The sequence below is a fragment of the Cupressus sempervirens genome, chromosome 2 (assembly GCF_028749045.1).
Source record: "Cupressus sempervirens isolate cs-2001-9-10 chromosome 2, ASM2874904v1, whole genome shotgun sequence".
Classification (NCBI taxonomy): Eukaryota; Viridiplantae; Streptophyta; class Pinopsida; order Cupressales; family Cupressaceae; genus Cupressus; species Cupressus sempervirens.
Window position 1 is genome coordinate 676,227,646 of NC_143119.1, and position 20,719 is coordinate 676,248,364.

Below are 20,719 nucleotides of genomic sequence, written 5' to 3' on the forward strand. Positions count from 1 at the left end.
CAACTTCATCATAACATTTAGGTTCACTGGCATTGGTAAGTAAAATATAATACAAAGAAGGAGAAAATCTTTCTGGAGGTCTACTTAACCTTGTTGTCCGTCTAACATTCACTGGGGTGTGTAGTATTTGTTATTACAATTGTTGCACATCATAGGGAATTGTTGGAACATCATCTTTTGGAGTATCATCTAGAACTACATAACCATCTTCTTTCTTTTCATGTTGTTGCAACAGATCTTTGTACAACACTTTCTATTAAATATGGCATCCCTGCTTCTTACAATTTTACGATTTTCAAAATTCTAAAGTCTATAACCAAATTCATCAATGCCATATCCAAAAAATACACATTTCTTTGACTTATCTTCCAACTTGGTTCTATTTTCAGAATCTATATGAGCAAATGCTTCACAACTGAAGGTTCTAAGAAAAGAATAACTCACCTCTTACCAGTCCATGCTTCCTCTAGAATACCACAACACAAAGGAGTAGAGGGACCTCTATTAATCAAATATACAGTAGTATTGACAGCCTCTACCCACATGTTTAAGGACAACCCTACATGCAATCTCATGCTTCTTACATGCTCCATTATAGTCTCGTTCATGCGTTCAACCACTCCATTTTCTCGTGGAATACTTGGAACAATTTTTTGTCTACATATACCATTAACGGATTAATAATCTTCAAATTCATGACTACAATACTCACCACCATTATCAGATCTGAGACATTTTAATTTCTTACCAGTCTCATTTTCAACCAAGCATTTCCATTTCTTAAAAGTTTGGAATACATCAGATTTCTAAGGAAATAAACCCATACTTTTCTAGTTGCATCATTGATAAATGTAACATAATAAAGTCCCACCAAGGGAAGATACCTAAGCTGGTCCTCATACATCTATATGCATAAGCTCTAATCTCTCACTTTTCTTTTCCTTCCCACTCTTCACAAAACTCACTCTCTTTTGTTTTCCATACACACAACTTTCACAGAAATCCAAATTAACACATTTCAAACCTGGTAAAACTTGCTTTAATGAAGTACTTTCATACCTTTTCTCACTCATGTGCCCAAGTTTGTTGTTCCACAATGTTGTATTAGAATCTACAACAACTATTTGTTCTCCTTGCTCAACCGACAACAATTGTTCTTGAACATTCATTTTTTTCTAAAACAATCAAAGTAGAAGAAACAATATGACATGTACAAAGATATAAGTTACCTACTTTCACACCTTTTTCTACTACAAGGGAATCTTTTAAACCTTTCCAATTTTTATCATTAAAAGTAACTACACAACCCTCATCATCGAGTTGCCCTACTAAAATTAAATTCCTACTTAGCCTTGGAACATGTCGTACCTCATGTAGTAGCCAATGATTCTCATTTTGCAACTTAATCTTAACTTTTTCCTTTTCAACAATCTGACATTGTTCATCATCCCTCAGATAAATAAGCCAAAAATCCCCTTGGACATAATCAATGAAATAACCTCTATGAGGTGTAGCATGAAATGAAGCACCATAATCTAAAACCCATGAATCATCAACACTTTCTAAAGACAGAAGCAAAGCATCCTCTTCGGATTTGTTACTTACCACATTTTTCTCCTTGTTCCCTTCTAGTTTATCTCCTTCATTATTCTTTCGAGTCTAACAATCTTTCTTCTTATGCCCTAGTTTCCCACAGTACCAACAATCTCTTAGTTCTTTGGATTGAGACCTCTTCCTCTTTGACTTTCCTCTTGATTTCCCACGATTTTTAGAATTATTTCCTCTCTCAGTCGTTATGCCTCTACTTTGTGCATTCAAAGCACTTCTTGATGTAGATCCGCCTAAGGTTTTCCTACGAGTTTCCTCACTCAAAATAACATCAATCACATCATCATATTTTAGGGTATTAGATCCATAAATATAATTACTCACAACCATTACCAAGCCATTCCAGCTTTCAGACCCAAATAACACAAAATCAAGAGAGCCCTAATTTCTTCATCAAAATTAATACCCACAGAAGATAACTAACTAGTAATAGTATTAAACTCATTTAAATGATTTGTAACAGATCCACCTTCTGCCATTTTCATATTAAATAAATGCTTCATGAGAAATACCTTATTTGAAGTGAAGGGCTTTTCATACAATTTCACTAGGGTTTCCATAAGCTCTTTTGTCATCTTCATTTTTGTAACTTTAAATGTCACAATGGTGCTAGGCATAACCAAATGCTTTCAAGTGCCTTTCTGTCTAAAATCTCCTAGTCCTCATTTGTCATTGTTCCCTGGTTCTTAGTTTTTCGTTCCAATGGCTTCCATAAATCCTTCTGATAGAGATAGTCCTCCATATGCATCTTCCATAAATGAAAGTTCTGCCCATTGAACTTGTCAACCCTCAGCTTATCCTCATCTGCCATCGCTCCCACTCAATCGTGAGGCTCCCACTCAACTGTGAGACTTTCTTGCAGAGGTACTGAAAAAAAAAAAACCTGACTCTAATACCACTTGTTAGGAATAACCACAAACACAAATATCAATTACATGCAAGTACAACCAATATCAGAAAATAATAAATCACAAAGAAGAGAACACAAAACACCAATATTTAACGTGGTTCACCCAAACCCTGGGCTACGTCCACCAAACAGTAAGTTCAATATTATTACGATCCAATTATTACAATTTGATTACAATCGGTAATCCCTTACAACTCAATATCGCCACAAGAAGCAATTTTCACATCATACATAATGAAAATCCCTAAACTTAAGCTCTTTTATACAAGTATTTTTACCACTTTAGGGTTATAATCAATAATTACATGTTGACCCAAAATCTCGATAAAATAGGGCCCAATTTTTTTTTTTTTAAAGAATTATGAAGTATGTACAATACTTCCCTGATCAATCACCACAAACTAACCCCTCAAGATAATAATCATGCTTATTCTTTTTTTTGCCTCTATTCTTGAATTAACTTGTATCTATATCTATTAGAGTAATAAAGTTTTTTCTTATTAATTAAATCATATTGATTTAATTATTAAGTCACTTATTATCTCTAGTTTACTTAAGCTAAAATTTATGCATATAATAATTAATTATTTTATGAATTATTATCATGCAACCTAGGTTTTACCTGCTAGGGTCTTGATCTTCTTTTATAAGGATTTATCTCTTTGTAATTTATTAATTCATTTTTGATAATAGCAATTTTTTTTTTCTCATAAAGAATGTCTCATCTATGGATATGAGAATTCTAGCCTCCATAGCTTTTATTTTTCTCTTTTTGTGATAGGTGTTTGTTTGCATGCAGGTGATTCTTGGGATCTGTAGGGTTGATCTATCATCAACTTCAACATAGTATCATAGCTCCGGATCTTCATACCCATATTCTATTTATTAAAGGTTTGGCCTGGCTTTCATATCTCTACTTTTTCTTTCAAAGGGTTTCATTTTTTAGAGTTTCATTTTTTTGTATTGGATTTGGGGGTCACCATTTTTAGTGCACTTTGAGTCCAAATAGACCTCACCGTTGAGCTTAAAGTGCCCCAAAACTCCTATTTTCATATAAAATTGTCCAATTTGGACACAGTTGGATTCTAAGGCCAAAAAAAATTACTACCAGATTGTGCACATTTTCCAAGGTGGGGATTTTATGAGTTTTTTGGCATAGAAAGTGAGATTTTTTGGCACAAAAATAAAGATATTTTAGCATAACAATCAAGATTTTTGGTGCAAAAATTGAGATTTTTTGTACAAAAATGAAGAATTCTCGCACGCAAATTAAGACACTTTGGCATGTGAACCAATGTATTTTGGCACAAAAACCAAGATATGTTAGCACATAAACCGAGGCAATTCACTTATGCTTGCCCTTCCGGCTCATTTTTGACCTACCTATGGTTTTTTGGCTGTAACTTGCTCATCCAGACTCCATTTTTCACAAACGATATATCACCGGAAAGCTGGTTCTGAGCCCCTTCTAGAGGTGCATGTTATTTTCACTTTTGGTGTTCTTTTATGACTATTTTTGCTGTCAAAGTTAGGAGTTCTATTTTGTACTCCGGGAGACATATCTTGAGCATTTGATTTCTGATTTGAGAATTCTTTATATCGTTGAAAAGGTATTTCTATACTCTTTCTAGTGATGCTAGGTGTTTTCCCATATTCTTCTTCAGGCACCTTCTATTTAATTTTTTGCATTTTTGCATTCTAGTAGATATCTTGGTTGTTTTAGGCTTGTAGATCGATTTTGTTGCTTCAAATGATTCATCATGGGTTGTACTATCTATTGTATCAACCTTATGTCTCTTCTGGGCTATTTAGAGATCATTTGTATACATTTTTGTAAATGCACTGAAAGTGCCATATTACATCTATATTTTCGTTTTAGTAGTTTTGTCTTATTTTGCCTTCTGATTTGAGTACTGTCATATGAGGAAACTTGTACAAATTATTATTTTCTTGGGATTCACCATATCTTGCACCTTATTGTACATAGACTAATTTGATTAAATTGCCATGGGGGGTTGATGTTTTGCCTTTGTTTGCCATCTTCCTTTGTCAAGCGAGTTTCCCTTTAGTGACATTAGCCACATGATGTGTCTGAGATTGATCACCTCATTACACACATATGTACTCTTTTGTGCATCTTGATCATGGTTCCTTTACATGCAATTCTTTTGGCCCACTTTTTCAGTTTCCTATCACCTCACCCTTGTTTTCATTAGGGGGGTTATTCTATCATTTCTCATGCTTTCTTGATTCGATGGAGTGAGCTATGTATTCAATATTTGTTCCTAAGTACTAGGCGGATGTAGTGGCTGGATACTTATTCATTTCAATGAGATGGGCCATTTACCATATAAATACTTATCTTTTCATTCCTACTCTAGCTGCAACCTTCCATGTTCGATTGATCAACTCTCCAGGATTTGGTGTTTTATGCCATTTGTATCTTCGAGTTTAGTTGTTTTCCTTTGTGTGCCTCCTGATTCGATGCAAATTATAGTCTTCTCTACTTGGTCAGGTTCTATTTCAGTGGAGGTTTTTTAGATCAACAATTACTTTTGATAGAGCTTTGTAGCTTCTTCATGCCTTAGTGGTGTTATTCATGATCATTTTTTTTCCTATCTTCTGGGTCATTCCCTAGTTTGGAGGCTTCTTTAGTCCTTCACTAGTTCTTTTCAACATTGTTTGCATCTATTTTTGGAGTAGAGTTTTTCCCATATGGTTTCTCTAGATTTCTCCTCTTTTCAAAGATTCAGTTGTACTTGGGTACCTCATCAGACCTTTGTTGCTGGGACCCAAATTTATTTTCAAGAGTAGTTTCTAGGTTTTTAGCTACTCACTAAGTTTATCTTAAGGGAGGGTGTTAGAGTAATAATAATTTTTCTTATTGATTAAATCACATTGATTTAATTATTAAATCACTTATTATTTCTAGTTTAATTAAGCTAAACTTTAGGCATATAATAATTAATTCTTTTATTAATTATTATCATGCAACTTAGGTTTAACCTGTTGTGATTTTGATCTTCTTTTATAATGATTGATCTCTTTGTAATTTATTAATTCACTTTTGATAATAACAAATTTTTTTTTTGCTCATCAAGAATGTCTCATCTATAGATCTGAGAATTCCATCCTCCATAGCTTTTGCTTCTCTCTTTCTGTGACAAGTGTTTGCATGTAGCTGATTCTTGGGAGTTGTGGGGTTGATCTTTCATCAACATCAACAAAATCTTTGTAAGAATGTTCAAAGACAAAAAAATGCTTTTGTAATCTTCGATGACCTTGCCATCAACATTTATTAACATACAAGAAATGGACAACAAACTCCCCTAAAACACACCACCCCCATTTGTTTTTCAAGTTTTACCTTTCTTCAAGTTTGTAAATGCAAAAGTTGAGTAATGTAGAACATATTGAGAAACCTTGGTTAACTCCATCACCACTCCAAATTCTCTAATGCAACTATTTGAGTCAAATTATGATATTGTTGTCAGGAGTTAACTATGTAGTTTTTGAGTCAAACTCTTTGACTCATGATATCATGAGTCAAAGAGTTTGAATAAAAAACTAAACACATAAATATTGACAACAATATTATAATTTGACTTGCTGTGGAAAAATATGTCCTTATTATTTGAATCTTATTTTTATCTAAAACTCATTTCATAAAACTCATAGATAATTGCTCTAAATTACATTGATAATAAAAGATCCTAATATATATATATATTATGCAATGGATTGTGGAAATCTGATCTCTTTAATAAAAGATCCTTCATTACTTTTTATTAAGGAAAAAACAAACATTCCAAAAATTCAAGACTCTCATATAGACATAATAAATGACTTAAAAAAAAATGTGAAAGATTTTTTTTTGATAGATAATGGGCGGAAGCCTAGACTATTCATAATTATTTGTTAAGATTATTTACTACGTGAAAGAATTTAACCTAAATGAACATTTGAAGAAAAAGACTTAAAGGGCTAAAGTCAAAGATAGTATAAAATCTTAATAGTACAATCCTTCAATCCAAAAGGACATAGAATGAAAAGGCTTATTCAAGAATTAATATGAAGGAAAATGATAAAATATTAATATTACCATTGGACCAAACCCTATGATTTTTAAATGTGAAACATGTAGATGAATATTCCAAAGAAGAATGGGACGACAGAACTTGCATTTTTCTTTACTAGAAGAATGGTTGGAAGTAAATGCCACATCATTATAAAGAGTGAGAGCTTATTAGAATATCCATAATGAATTTGAATTTGAAATCAATTTGGAAAATGAACAATATAAACCCTCCATTTTAAATGGAAAGAAATAATTTAAATGTAGAACATGTAAATGAATACTTCAAAGAAAAATAATAAGAAATAACTTATATGAACCGGATTCATAGATTGTAAAACATGATACTAAAATATTATTAGAAATTTTAATATATTTATAATATTATATATTATAAATTAATTTTTTCATTCAATTAAAAATATTATATATACTTATATAATATAAGAAATACTAATATATATATATTATTATTAAAAAAATTCTATATAATATTTTTATTAACTTAAATATTCTATATACAATAATAAATTTATTAAATAAAAACTAAATTTATATAAAACTAAGGGCAAGGTCATGGGAGGATATGCAAGTTCAATACCGCCTTGTTCGTGCCGATCGCCAGACTTATGACCTTCTGTTGTCTTCCATCCTTGTGCACTTACTTCATAAAGTGGGGATTCAGTCTGTTTGTCTTTGGTGGTATGATTGAAAGTGGTTTCCTGTCACTCCATTTACCAATTATAAGCCCAATATGGAATACAGATGGCTTTCGCCCCACCTTCCGATGGTGGACACGCTTAATCAATGGTGGCATTTGCATTCTTTGCTTTCTCAATGGAGAAAACGGTTCGACACCATTTGGAGTGCCATTACAGAACCTAAGATTGCACACTTTGCTTGGTGCCTTGCCTTCCAAGGTCTTCCCCTGGGGCCTCGGCTCAAGCACATTGGGGTTCTTGATCCCATATGCCCCTTTTGTGGCCAACCTGAGTCCTTTTTGCATATTTTTTAGTTTTGCAAGCGTGCTCAGAATTATTGGCACTGGATTCATGATTTTTTTAAGCCTTTCAAGCCCGAACCTTTTTCATGGCACATGATCCTGCTGGGTGATTCCCCCAGATTTCCTTGGAAGTTCTCCCAGATTTGACATACTTTCAGGATAGAAATTTTGTTTTCTCTATGGAAAGATAGGAATGCAGTTTTATTCACTCACAATTTTTTGGATGTTAACATTGCAATGTACACTAAGGCATGCATTTGTAACAATGTCATTATGCAGATACAGGTGCAAGCTAATAAAGTTGCCCTGGAGGTTGCACACTTACATGAATTGTTAAATCATTGGGGCAATGCTCCTTGCACCATTGCCAGAGTGCCTCCGGATGCCTCGGCCGATGCCTCCTTGTTTTGTGGTCGCCGTTCCCGACGCCAGTCCTTTGGCCGCCATTCACACACGCCGCGCTCCGAGGGTCCCCGCCACCGCTCTCCCAGCGGTGGTCATGGTGGTTGAAGGCGCCGCTCCGCTTCTCCACCACGTGGTGGTTCTGGCTGGTCCTTGGCTCCCCCCCCCTGGGCGGGCTTCTGGCCGGTCTCCGGCTCCTTCCCCTGGACAAGCGCACTCTGGCAAGTTTCCTCGGCTGGCCTTGGCAATTTCTCCTCCGTGGCCAAACAAGAAGGATGCGAAGACTGCGACTACCCCAGATCTTGCTGATGCTGTTGACGGCTGGACTGTTCCTAGTCCGCCTCACAATCCCACTGATGCGTGGGGATTTCCTGATAAAGATGATCCTCCTCCCCCTGTTGGTACTGCCTTGGCACCCTGAAGTTGTTGAAAAGTATTTTTTTTTTATGAATAGTTTATAGTTTCTGGCTGAGGCCATGTTGTTTATTCCGGCTTTGACCATTTGAACTCTTTCGCGAGGTGATCCTGTATCCCCCGGCCCCTTTTTTGTAAATTGTAATTTTAGTAAATTTTATTAATTGAAAAGAACTATTCATCAAAAAAACTAAGGTCAAGTATTAATCCTTCACTCGTTCATCTTCCTCTTCGTCGTTACAAACTTTACTTTTAAAAAATTTTAATGAGAGGCGTCAAAATAATTGAACATTCAATTATGAGAAGTTTCGATCTGATGAACCTTGGGCTTTCATTCTCTTTGTTCTTTTTCGTATGCTACCTTTACGGTCTGTGCTCAACAATTCTGCATTGTGGATCTCCATGAAATTTCTGGGTTCTGCTTCAATTATGCCATTTGTTGGATGAACAATGGGGAAAAGTGGGTTTAGAAGGATATTCAATCGCGAGGAAAAGGGGTCTGACGAATCGTATGCTTTAATCGACAGAAGTCCACACGCGGATGCAGAGCTGCAGCTTCAACCCCATCTTCACAAGAGCAAGAAGAAAGCAGGGTTTCGGCTATGGATGCGCTTCGATGCAGGTGGAAATTCAGAAGTGCTGGAATGTGATAAGCATATGATCATGAAGCGCGTCTCAATTCCTGCCAGGGATTTGAGGATCCTCGGCCCCGTCTTTTCCCATTCATCAAACATTTTAGGTATGTTTTTTACAGTCTACTTTCGCTGGTAATGCTCTTTTACTGTTTTTATAAACAAGGCTTTTATGTAATTTTCGAGTAAATTGGCGAATTCTTGACAAGGAACCTAAAATTTTGACGAGTACTTTTGAGTTTGAGGGTGTATGGACGTACAGAAAAAAACCAAGTTGAGAAAGAGAAATAAGAGGTCTGCTAAGGTCTGTTTATGGACATAAAGAAATCTGAAATACTAAGTAGAAAAAGAGAAATAAAAGGTCTTTTTAGGTCTATCATTGCCGGCGCCGGCGGACCTTTGGCCGTCCTTAGCTTACTAGGTAGCTTACAGAATATGGCAGTCATGTATGGCCATGTTTCGATCAGACGATAGCTTATAATGTATGAGGACTCACTACGCTCTGTTGGTCCTTAGACTACAGTGTGCACCCAACTCAGAATGAAAGCCTGTGCTTAGAGTAGGAGCTTCTCCTTCAGTGCTGGCAAAGCTGAAAACAGTTAGGACACCGTTTCGGGGCTTTGGCACCAATAATAAATTCAAACAACATGCTGGCTGGTTAATTTTAGCCAGGTATCACTCAATTGGTTGGATAATTAAAGTTGGGTTTATCCAGGGTACAATTTTTTTTTTTTCTGTATAGACTTCTACAAATGGGCTTTATACTCTAAATTGGCGCCTGGCTTGGCTACCCTGAAAATTCTCTGTACTTTTATATTTTGTCATACATCTCTATGTTACGGTTGTAGCTTAAGTCAGATTGATTCGATCTGAGATACATTATTGTTATTGGTAAATCATCATTTCCTATATATACTTATTCATGCTAAATAATATATATTATTGTATATATATATATATTAGTGTATATATATTTGTTATACATATAATTATTTTTGTTAATATATTATTAATAATTAAATGATGATTAAACCATAGAGATATGTCTCTTCATGAGACATGTCTCCTCCTCTCATATTTATATGAGTTTCAAATCTACATTTGGAATACACCAATACCATGGCAGTGTTTATTGCATTTGCACAAATGATCCTTAAAACTCAACATGGTATCAGATCCAAACTGCGAATGTAAGGAAACAACTTGATTTACAAGAAGAAAAAACATTGACATGCCGAGCAAGGGAGAGGAAGGAGGCATGATAAGCAATGACAGGGCAGCGATATGATAAGAAATATGAATCATATCCCGTCAGTTCTGGATATGATATTTGGAGCCTTCTATGCATGATTAAAGGCCAGACAATTTAAGATTGTATGCTGTCGGGAGTCGTCAAAGTCAGAATTGAATACTATCAGATAACTGTATGTTGTTGATAAGTCTTGGACGCTGAGTTTGCATCTAGCAGTGATTTTAACATTTGTTATTCATTGAAGGCAGTGTGTATATTAGTGACTGAAGAATATCCAGTCAACAGTGAATAGTGGTGGCTACGAGCAGTCAGCAGGTAACAGCAACATATATACAGTTGATATATTTTTATCACCTAATAATCTGTGATAAAATTTTCAGCAATTATAATACCCAGTCAACATATGAAAAGTTAATTTGGCATTCGAAAAAATTAGATTACAATGTTAGAAGAACCTGTGCATGGTGACAAAAAGAATAAAAAAAAAAAATTATTATTATAAAACAAATCAAGCAGCAACGTTAGAAAGGTTCAAACATCAAATAACACAACGATTTATGAAGCAATGTCTTAAACAGTGATTAAAGCTTTATTAATGAAATGGTGCACTCATTTATTGAAAAGCTTTATTTCTCATGTGCATAAATATAAAAGAAGTATATGTCATTTGCAAAGAATAGAGTGGAACAAATATTGAAAGTGAATGGAGAGAAGGAAATCTTCAGCGGCAGTAGCAATAAAATATCAGAAATAGCAATCGCATCATGCTGTGAATGTAACAATCAATATGGAGAATTGACACTAGATTGGATATAATTCAAACAGTTGGCAGAAGACATTAAAAATAAATATGAGCTCTTCATTGTCATGAGTTTTCTATGGATACAATCAGGTGCTGAATATATAAACTCTTTGGTGCTGTTGGTGCTAGTTATATTTGTTGTTCAATGCTTGAGCCAAACCATTTCCTGAGGGTATATTGCTGTATGGAAGCATATTCCTGAGTTGTGTATGACTATTATAGTTGCAAGTTGCCCAAATATTATGGCTAAAGCGTTAATGATGAAGGTATGACTCTGATACCACTGATAAAGGGCCACACCACCCTTACTCACTCACAATCAAGAAAGCAACAATATGGAGACCAAAAAAAATGCTTCACAAGAAATTTTATTATACTTGAAGATCCTTACAACACCCACAAGATGATATCAAGCTTCTCCTTGAGCTTCTCCTTCCACAACTTCTACTTCTCAAGTTTCTACTCCTCGAGCTTCCACTCCTCGAGCTTCCACTCCTCAAGCTACTCCTTGAGCTTCTCTTTGAGCTTCATTAGAAATGTTCATATGCCTTTCTTAAATAGGCACTTCTAACCCAAGACATTACAAACACAACCAATGTGGGATAAAAGGTAAATACAACTACTTTTAAATAAATATTAAATTCCCACCCAAATACAACTAAGCACCCAACAAATATTAAATACATGATTTATCCAAAACCTTCTAGAATTTCTACCTACACACCTCAATTAATGGAATGATGACTATTTTTCTTATTTTTCTATTTTATGCCACGTATGCACCTCGAAAATAGAAATTCTTCTTTTTTTCTTTTTCTCCTTTTTCCCTTTTTATTTATTTATTATTTCTCCTCTAATTTTCGTCACTTTCTCTCTCCTCCACAAATTTAAATTTTTATTTTTTATTTTTTTATTTTATTTTTTTCAATTTTTTTTTTTCCAATAATTTTCCCATGCAAGATGCTCCTGCATCAGACTCCCCCGGTAGATAGAAAAGTGTGTCCCACACTTTGACGCCCAAAGAAAGATCTACCACCATCTTCATCTTCACCAAAGGCTTCCACCTCAATAGGGACAACAAAACCACCATGCAAATCTTCCACATATGCATCACTCTATCAAACACCAGAATCTCAACCATCCAATCAGCATGCTCACTCCCAGGAACAAACTGAACATAATTCTTCATCAACAAACTCTCATTCACATCAGCAACAACAAACTTTATATCAGCACCAACATGTAGATCTCCATCAATACATGCCAAACTCTCAAAACAAACAACCTCATTGCTCACAACAAGATGCTCTGCAATACATAACTCACCTCCAACAACTGGATCATCCACAACCAAGTGTTCTGCAACATACAAGTCACCACCAACATCAACTAGATCATCCATGACCAAATGCTCTACAGTCTCCATGTTAGACTCAACCAACTGATCATGAAAACCAACCTCTATCCCAAAATCAACAACATTAGGAATATCTTCAGCAACAACCTCTAGTTGCTCTGCAGGTTCTGCATCAGACTCCACAAACTGATCAGCAAAACCATCATCTTCCACCTTGACCTTCTTAGCTTTAGCATCCAGCCGAGCAAACATCTTAGAAAAATTCCTCTCCACTATATCATGGATTTTCGCAATCATCTTAGGGTCCAATCCTCTTGGAGCCATCTCCCAAGATCTTCGTAAACCCTTTGCAACTAATCCTTCCCACGCTCCTTGTGACAACCAAATTGTTTGCAAGTCAGATTGCAACCTACCATCTCGCACGAACAATCAGGAACCACATCACAAGTCTAGGACCACGGATTTGCAATCCACAAGCTCTGATAAACTTTGCCCAACCAAGGTCCTAGTACAAACTGCCTCACACTTCGGCGATCTGCTTGTACACTCAGGAACTCCTGCTCTGATACCACTGATGAAGGTATGACTCTGATACCACTGATAAAGGGCCACACCACCCTTACTCACTCACAATCAAGAAAGCAACAATATGGAGACCAAATTTTATTATACTTGAAGATCCTTACAACACCCACAAGATGATATCAAGCTTCTCCTTGAGCTTTTCCTTCCACAACTTCTACTTCTCAAGTTTCTACTCCTCGAGCTTCCACTCCTCAAGCTACTCCTTGAGCTTCTCTTTGAGCTTCATTAGAAATGTTCATATGCCTTTCTTAAATAGGCACTTCTAACCCAAGACATTACAAACACAACCAATGTGGGATAAAAGGTAAATACAACTACCTTTAAATAAATATTAAATTCCCACCCAAATACAACTAAGCACCCAACAAATATTAAATACATGATTTATCCAAAACCTTCTAGAATTTCTACCTACACACCTCAATTAATGGAATGACGACTATTTTTCTTATTTTTCTATTTTATACCACGTATGCACCTCGAAAATAGAAATTCTTCTTTTTTTCTTTTTCTCCTTTTTCCCTTTTTATTTATTTATTATTTCTCCTCTAATTTTCGTCACTTTCTCTCTCCACAAATTTAAATTTTTATTTTTTATTTTTTTATTTTATTTTTTTCAATTTTTTTTTTTTCCAATAATTTTCCCATGCAAGATGCTCCTGCATCAGTTAAATAGATTTAGACATTTCACGTCCGGAGAATGCTATTGTAGCTTTGGGACATACATATCTGGAAGAAATTTGCACAGGTCAAAGCATGCATTTGGTGATTCTGAATCAGGCAAAACAATAAAATGACCACTGTGCCAGGCAAGGAATAACAAAGGATACGCATACGAGAATAGACCAATCCACCAGAAAAGATATCTTCACATAAAACCCACGTATAAGTGGAGGTGTTGGACAAACAAATGCATCATACACAAAGATTACCTATGCAGGGGATATGTAACAGTGTTTGCACTGTGACCATACAAAGATTGGCACTGCTCACGTAGAGAAGAGATGGGATAAGGATGAGGCATCAAATACGAATGAGAAGAAAACCCAGCATCGATCATATTAAGTGCACATATAATCATATTGCAGATGATTAGCAACAAAGAATAATATCCAACAAATGGCAATAGAGTCCCAGCCACTGTGGATATAGTCTACAATTGAACAAGTTTTGTATATGGAAAATCAATATCAAGATAAAAATGATAGGAATAAGAAAACTAATCTATATTCATTTAGAAATATAATCAATATATATTCATTGACACTTATATAAATATGTGAGTGACCTCATATTATAGATGGTGGTAAGAAGAGAGAATTCAATCCAAGTATTTTTTAATGTCCCAAGCCAAACACACCATCACAGGAATAAAGGCAAATAAGCAACATTGAATCCTGGGAAAGGTAATTTAACCCAATCATTATTGAATAGCGGGAGCACACAGTGGTTTCTGCAGTTGGAATAGAACTTTGGCGAGTCAATACATTAAGAAGCAGAGGTACATGTAAGGAAGTGGGTCTTGATCTACATAAACAAGGATTACTGAACTAGGGAAGAGGTGAGCAAACAAACAAGAATTAAAGGAGGCTTAGCCTCGACTTCTGAGCACCTATTTTCATCAGTAAAGCCGTGGACCGTGGACCAATGACAGTCCCATCATGTGAGCCTTGGGAAGATATCATAATCTGAAATGCTTGAGTGAATGCACATGTGCCAATTATATGTCATCAGAAGAAAAGAGAAATAATATGGAAACTAAACATGGATATAGAACTAGAGCAGGAACACAAGGACCGTCTCGAGAGGATAGAATAGGAATATAATTATGGATATTCACCCGCAAGTGGAAGTGGTGTTCTTTTCAAAGCTATTGAACTAGACCATTTGATGGTTCAAATTGATTGGTAATTCTATAGAATGAAGTATGTGGGAATTTTACATTGTAGGGGGGTGAGTAATTACCTTAACCAATGTTTCATTCCTATTGGAGACATTTTCTGATTTGATGCATATGGACCTTTATTGGAGCAATTAGTATTAAGGATGTTGATTTACAGATAAGTATTTATTATTCTTAAGTATTGCATTTATCTACTCTTTATAGTCTCTCTCTTATTTGTATTTTTATGTACTGTATGAGCCATTTTCCTTGATCTTTTCCTTTGTATTTGAAAATGATCTTGTTAGAAAAGAAGAATGGTACATTAGGCATATTGTGCAAAACTCAATCTTGTGACAATACCTCCAAAATAAGTTTGATCTTGGATTTAGTAGTCATTTGATGATCAGGCTAGATAAAGTGAGGCTCTTAAAGCGAATATCCTTGATGATTGAGATTATGAGTATCCTTCTACATTAAGAGGGAGTATGACATTTCTTTGAAGGCAACGTAGGAGCTTAGAAGATGGAGTCTAGAAACACATACGTGTGACTGCATGATTTTAATGGGCCTACTCTTGTGTGCATCATGAGGAAGTATTGACTTATCAGTAGAGAGTCGGAAGATAGATATCAGATTCAGATTGAGTCCGACAAGCATCCTTGGGGGAAGAGAGCCTCTGAGGGAGTAAGTATTGGACATGACTTCCCAGGATTATTGTTCAGAGGGAGAATTTTGAGGTGCAATCCTTTGTAAATGATATCTTCTTTATGAGGGAGAAGTTCTAAGTGAAATTCCTTGTAATGTATTCTTCTCTGTAAGAGAGATGTTGAGGTGAAAGTCCTTGTTCCACCCTTTGACTTGGTTCATGGTGGTTACTATTTTGCATATGTGGATTATGTCATGAAAGGTGATGGTCTTTCATTGATGTATTTTCAAAGGATTGCTATTGTAAGGTGACAATCTTATCAATAGCTTGACCTGTTATCACGATAGACTACATTAAGTTGCTGTCCCAGAGTGCTGGTAGTCACGATAACGAAAGTATCATGATTAGACTTCATTTGTCATTCCAGAGTGCCGGAGATCATGATACTTGTCATGATAGAGACCATGACATTGTGATTTCTTGTTATCTGATAGACTATATTAAGTTGTTGTCCCAGAATGCCGGAAATCAGAGAACTCATATCCTACTAGGATATACCATATTCTTTTGGTAGGCATTAAGGATTTTTTTGATGCTAGTGCACATAAAAAAAGAATATAAGTATGATGAATATCATATGATTGATATTTCTTGTTGAATCATACTTCGGATGATATTAAAAGATAACATCTAAGTTGATGGATATATGTTGATATCCTCAAATGCTTGAGAGCATAATGTGTTCTACAAATCCTCCCTAGTTAAGAGGGAGTGTCAAGGTTGTAGTTTTAGTCGGATTGATTTGATCTGAGATACATTATTGTTATTAGTAAATCATCATTTCCTATATATACATATTCATGTTAAATAATATATATTATTGTATATATATATAATATTATACATATTATTATTATTGTTAATATATTATTATTAATTAAATGATGATTAAACCATAGAGACACATGAGACACGTCTTCTCCTCTCATATTTATATGAGATTCAAATCTGAATCTGGAACACACCAATACCATGGCAGTGTTAATTACATTTGCAGAAACGATCCTTAAAACTCAACACTCTAAAGGTCAGCTCTGGCTGATCCTCATGTCAACCTAAATTTCTGCCGTTCTGTGTATGATTAAGCACTTTTGAAATTCTCTCAATCTAATGATAATTTGAATTGAATTTTTTAGTTATTCTTAAATCTATCTCTTCTCACAGCCACTTGGTAACAGTTATGTTCGTGCCAACTATAATTAATATCATCTGATGAGACAACTGAAGTCTACCCACTATAACTGAATCTTAAACCTATGTAAATGCTGGAATTTTTTTTAATCCTGACAAGAATAGACACCCATGTAGATATTTTACCCTAATTCGACAACATGTGCAATGTAGTACTCAACCAAACTTAATTTGGCAATAACACTTTTACTTTTCAGTGTTTTTCCTTTTGTTGGTATAGCTGACAATCAACTTTACAAAATTTAATGATTAAAATTACAAATAAATTAGTGGAAAGATGGCTACTCTAATTCCTTCTTATCTGAAATAATTTGATGCGAGTCATTTGAAGATATTAACTAGGTATTACTTCTGTTTTGAACATCTGGTATACCATGGGGCACTTTATTCGTTATTTTTAGAAAACATGCATCTCATATTACATTAGAAAAAAGTATTATTAGAATTGCAGGAAATGGAATGGTTAGGTGGTGTTCTTATTGATTTAAAATTTTAGACCTATGATTACAATTAGACAGTTAATGGAAATGGCTAGGGGGCATTCTTATAGGATTAAAATACTATTACAACACTATGCAGCAGCCTTCATTATAGGTTTACTTTGTGAAAATATTTCCAGCTTCATATTCAAAGGAATGCTCTTGGATAATATTCCATAAATCTTTTCTATATGGATTTGGACCATGCATAGACATCCTAAATAATTTGTTTCCTATGGACATATTCTTTTGGTAGGCATTAAGGATTTTTTCGATGCCAGTGCACATAAAAAAAAAAAATATAAGTATGATGAAGATCATATGATTGATATTTCTTGTTGAATCATACTTCGGATGATATTGAAAGATAACATCTAAGTTGATGGATATATGTGGATATTCTCAAATGCTTGAGAGCATAATGTGTTCTACAAATCTTCCCTAGCTAAGAGGGAGTGTTAAGGTTGTAGCTTTAGTCGGATTGATTCGACCTGAGATACATTATTGTTATTGGTAAATCATCATTTCCTATATATACTTATTCATGTTAAATAATATATATATATATATATATATATATTGTTATACATATTATTATTATTGTTAATATATTATTATTAATTAAATGATGATTAAACCATAGAGACACATGAGACACGTCTTCTCCTCTCATATTTATATGAGATCCAAATCTGAATCTGGAACACACCAATACCATGGCAGTGTTATTACATTTGCAGAAACGATCCTTAAAACTCAACACTCTAAAAGTCAGCTCTGGCTGATCCTCATGTCAACCTAAATTTCTGCCATTCTGTGTATGATTAAGCACTTTTGAAATTCTCTCAATGTAATGATCATTTGAATTGAATTTTTTAGTTATTCTTAAATCTATCTCTTCTCACAGCCACTTGGTAACAGTTATGTTCATGCCAACTATAATTAATATCATCTGATGAGACAGCTGAAGTCTACCCACTATAACTGAATCTTAAACCTATGTAAATGCTGGAATTTTTTTTAATCCTGACAAGAATAGACACCCATGTAGATATTTTACCCTAATTTGACAACATGTGCAATGTAGTACTCAACCAAACTTAATTTGGCAATAACACTTTTACTTTTCAGTGTATTTCCTTTTGTTGGTATAGCTGACAATCAACTTTACAAAATTTAATGATTAACATTACAAATAAATTAGTGGAAAGATGGCTACTCTAATTCCTTCTTATCTGAAATAATTTGATGCGAGTCATTTGAAGATATTAACTAGGTAATAATTCTGTGTTGGATGTCTGGTATACCATGGGGCACTTTATTCGTTATCTTTAGAAAACATGCATCTCATATTACATTAGAAAAAAGTATTATTACAATTGCAGGAAATTGAATGGTTAGGTGGTGTTCTTATTGATTAAAATTTTTAGACCTATGATTACAATTAGACAGTTAATGGAAATGGCTAGGGGGCATTCTTATAGGATTAAAATACTATTACAACACTATGCAACAGCCTTCATTATAGGTTTACTTTGTGAAAATATTTCCAGCTTCATATTCAAAGGAATGCTCTTGGATAGTATTCCATAAGTCTTTTCTATATGGATTTGGACCATACACAGACATCCTAAATAATTTGTTTACTATGGACAGAGAGAAATGCATATTTGAGTGAGACCTAGTCCCCATTGGCTGTGTTACTCTATAACTGTGAAAGCCATCTTTAACTGTTTCCTACTTCCATGTTACACATATCTTTCATGTTCTGGTGTTTTCCACCAGCCTAGCTTTGATTGCTAGGATAGGATTGATTACCAGCCAATCCATGACTTGGGTGCTTTGTTTCCATTTTATTTGCATTTTCATCGATCTGCCTTATATGCTCTGAATCCCTCTTGTTTCTTCCTCGCATGTTACTTATTGGGTTCTGTTGTTTCTCCACCTGTCTAGCTTTGATTGCTAGAATAGGACTGTTCACCAGCTAATCCATGACTTGGGCATTTTAGACAGTTTTGTTTATGTGTTGATTGCCATTTGCATTTTCCTGCCTTGTACGCTCTGAATCTTCCTCCCTAGTCTTTCAAATATTTCAGGGCTTGGAAGTAATAACTTATTTGTTTTGTAGCAAAAGAGAGGCTTGAAATGTCTGCATATGGAGTCTTTACGTTTAGATCTGTATGAGACCATTGTCTTTAAAATTGTAAAAATAGTTTGGGGTCCGGAAGTGTTTCGTAGGGATCAATAGAAGGGCTTTTATCAAAGGTTGGAAGGTTGGGAGATGATTAATTTGTAATGCAGCCTCTTTAAATTTAGAACATGATTAACCCAACTCCTTTTAATTTCCAATAGGTCTTGGGAATTTAGCATTTAGGGAATGTGCTTTGATCCATACTTAGAATGATCTGCAACAGATTTAATTCCATCTGAAGGAGAAGACAAAGTCTCAGTCTTAAGGAGGACATTGAAGAGCAGCCATTAACAAGGTTCATGGTTGCAATCCTTGATGCAATATTCAAAAGTTGAATAAAAATGATACCCTGCCAAGGTAAACTGATCCACTGCCCAAGGAAACATAGGGAGATCATTAAAGATGCAGTAATTTGCATAGGCAGTTGACAGATAAAAAGCCATGAAAGAAGATCAGTGGGAACTGTGGGCGCCAGAGGAAGGATCAATTAGTATTAGGAAAAATATAATTAAAAGTTTATTTTGAAGGGCATTGGGAGAATTGTGACTGTTAGTGGTAGATCCTAATGTAAGAGATCAAATGAGGGGTGAAGATCATCATTGAATACATTTTATATCAAGTTATTACTCCTTATCGAACATGGGCTGTATTTCAGCAACCTGAGGACAAAGTCAAGGTCTCAAATTAGAGGATAAAACACCCCTATTTTTCATTGCTGAATTTGGGCAGATTCAGAGACACTTCAACAGCATTCATATAGACTCATAGAGTAGATCACTGCAGTCTTAGTGATTAAAACAGCAACTGATACTGGAATTAATTCTGTCATTTCCTGGGCTGTAAACTGAATGTAAAATACTATACAAAATTATTGATAGTATTTTTTGAACCTTCAAGGAAAGTAAAGTTTATATTTATTATGGTTTGTGCCAAATCATTGCTATTGTGTATTAGAGTTTGAAATACCCAAAATAAAAATAAATGGGATATTACATTATTGCACTCCTGTCTAAGTAAGAACCTAGCTTTTTGTTATACAAGTTTCCCCAGGCATAGCATTCTTGATTCTCTCGTAAAACAAATGTTTTCTCTGTAAAACAGGAAGGCTGAGTGGATGTTTGCTTCCAAATGGTATATTATCATTATTTATCATAGTCTATGTCCACTAGGTGCTTGTTACCTACCATCTCATAGCGGAAACTGCTATCTGAGCTCAAATATTTGTCA

At 34.8% G+C, this 20,719-nt stretch overlaps 1 protein-coding gene across 2 annotated transcripts in view; it reads left to right on the forward strand.

The window, feature by feature from the left end:
* Positions 1–8,638: 8,638 nt before the first annotated feature.
* LOC149575169 (magnesium transporter MRS2-4-like) overlaps positions 8,639–20,719 on the forward strand; it is a 52,222-nt gene continuing 40,141 nt past the window's right edge. The window contains exon 1 of one of the 2 annotated variants that reach the window (XM_089815023.1): positions 8,639–9,151. In XM_089815023.1, the coding sequence (XP_089671149.1) occupies positions 8,863–9,151 (289 nt within the window). In that variant the 5' untranslated portion in view covers positions 8,639–8,862. The remainder of the gene's footprint in view (positions 9,152–20,719) is intronic. The other variant, XM_089815024.1, reaches the window with a different exon arrangement.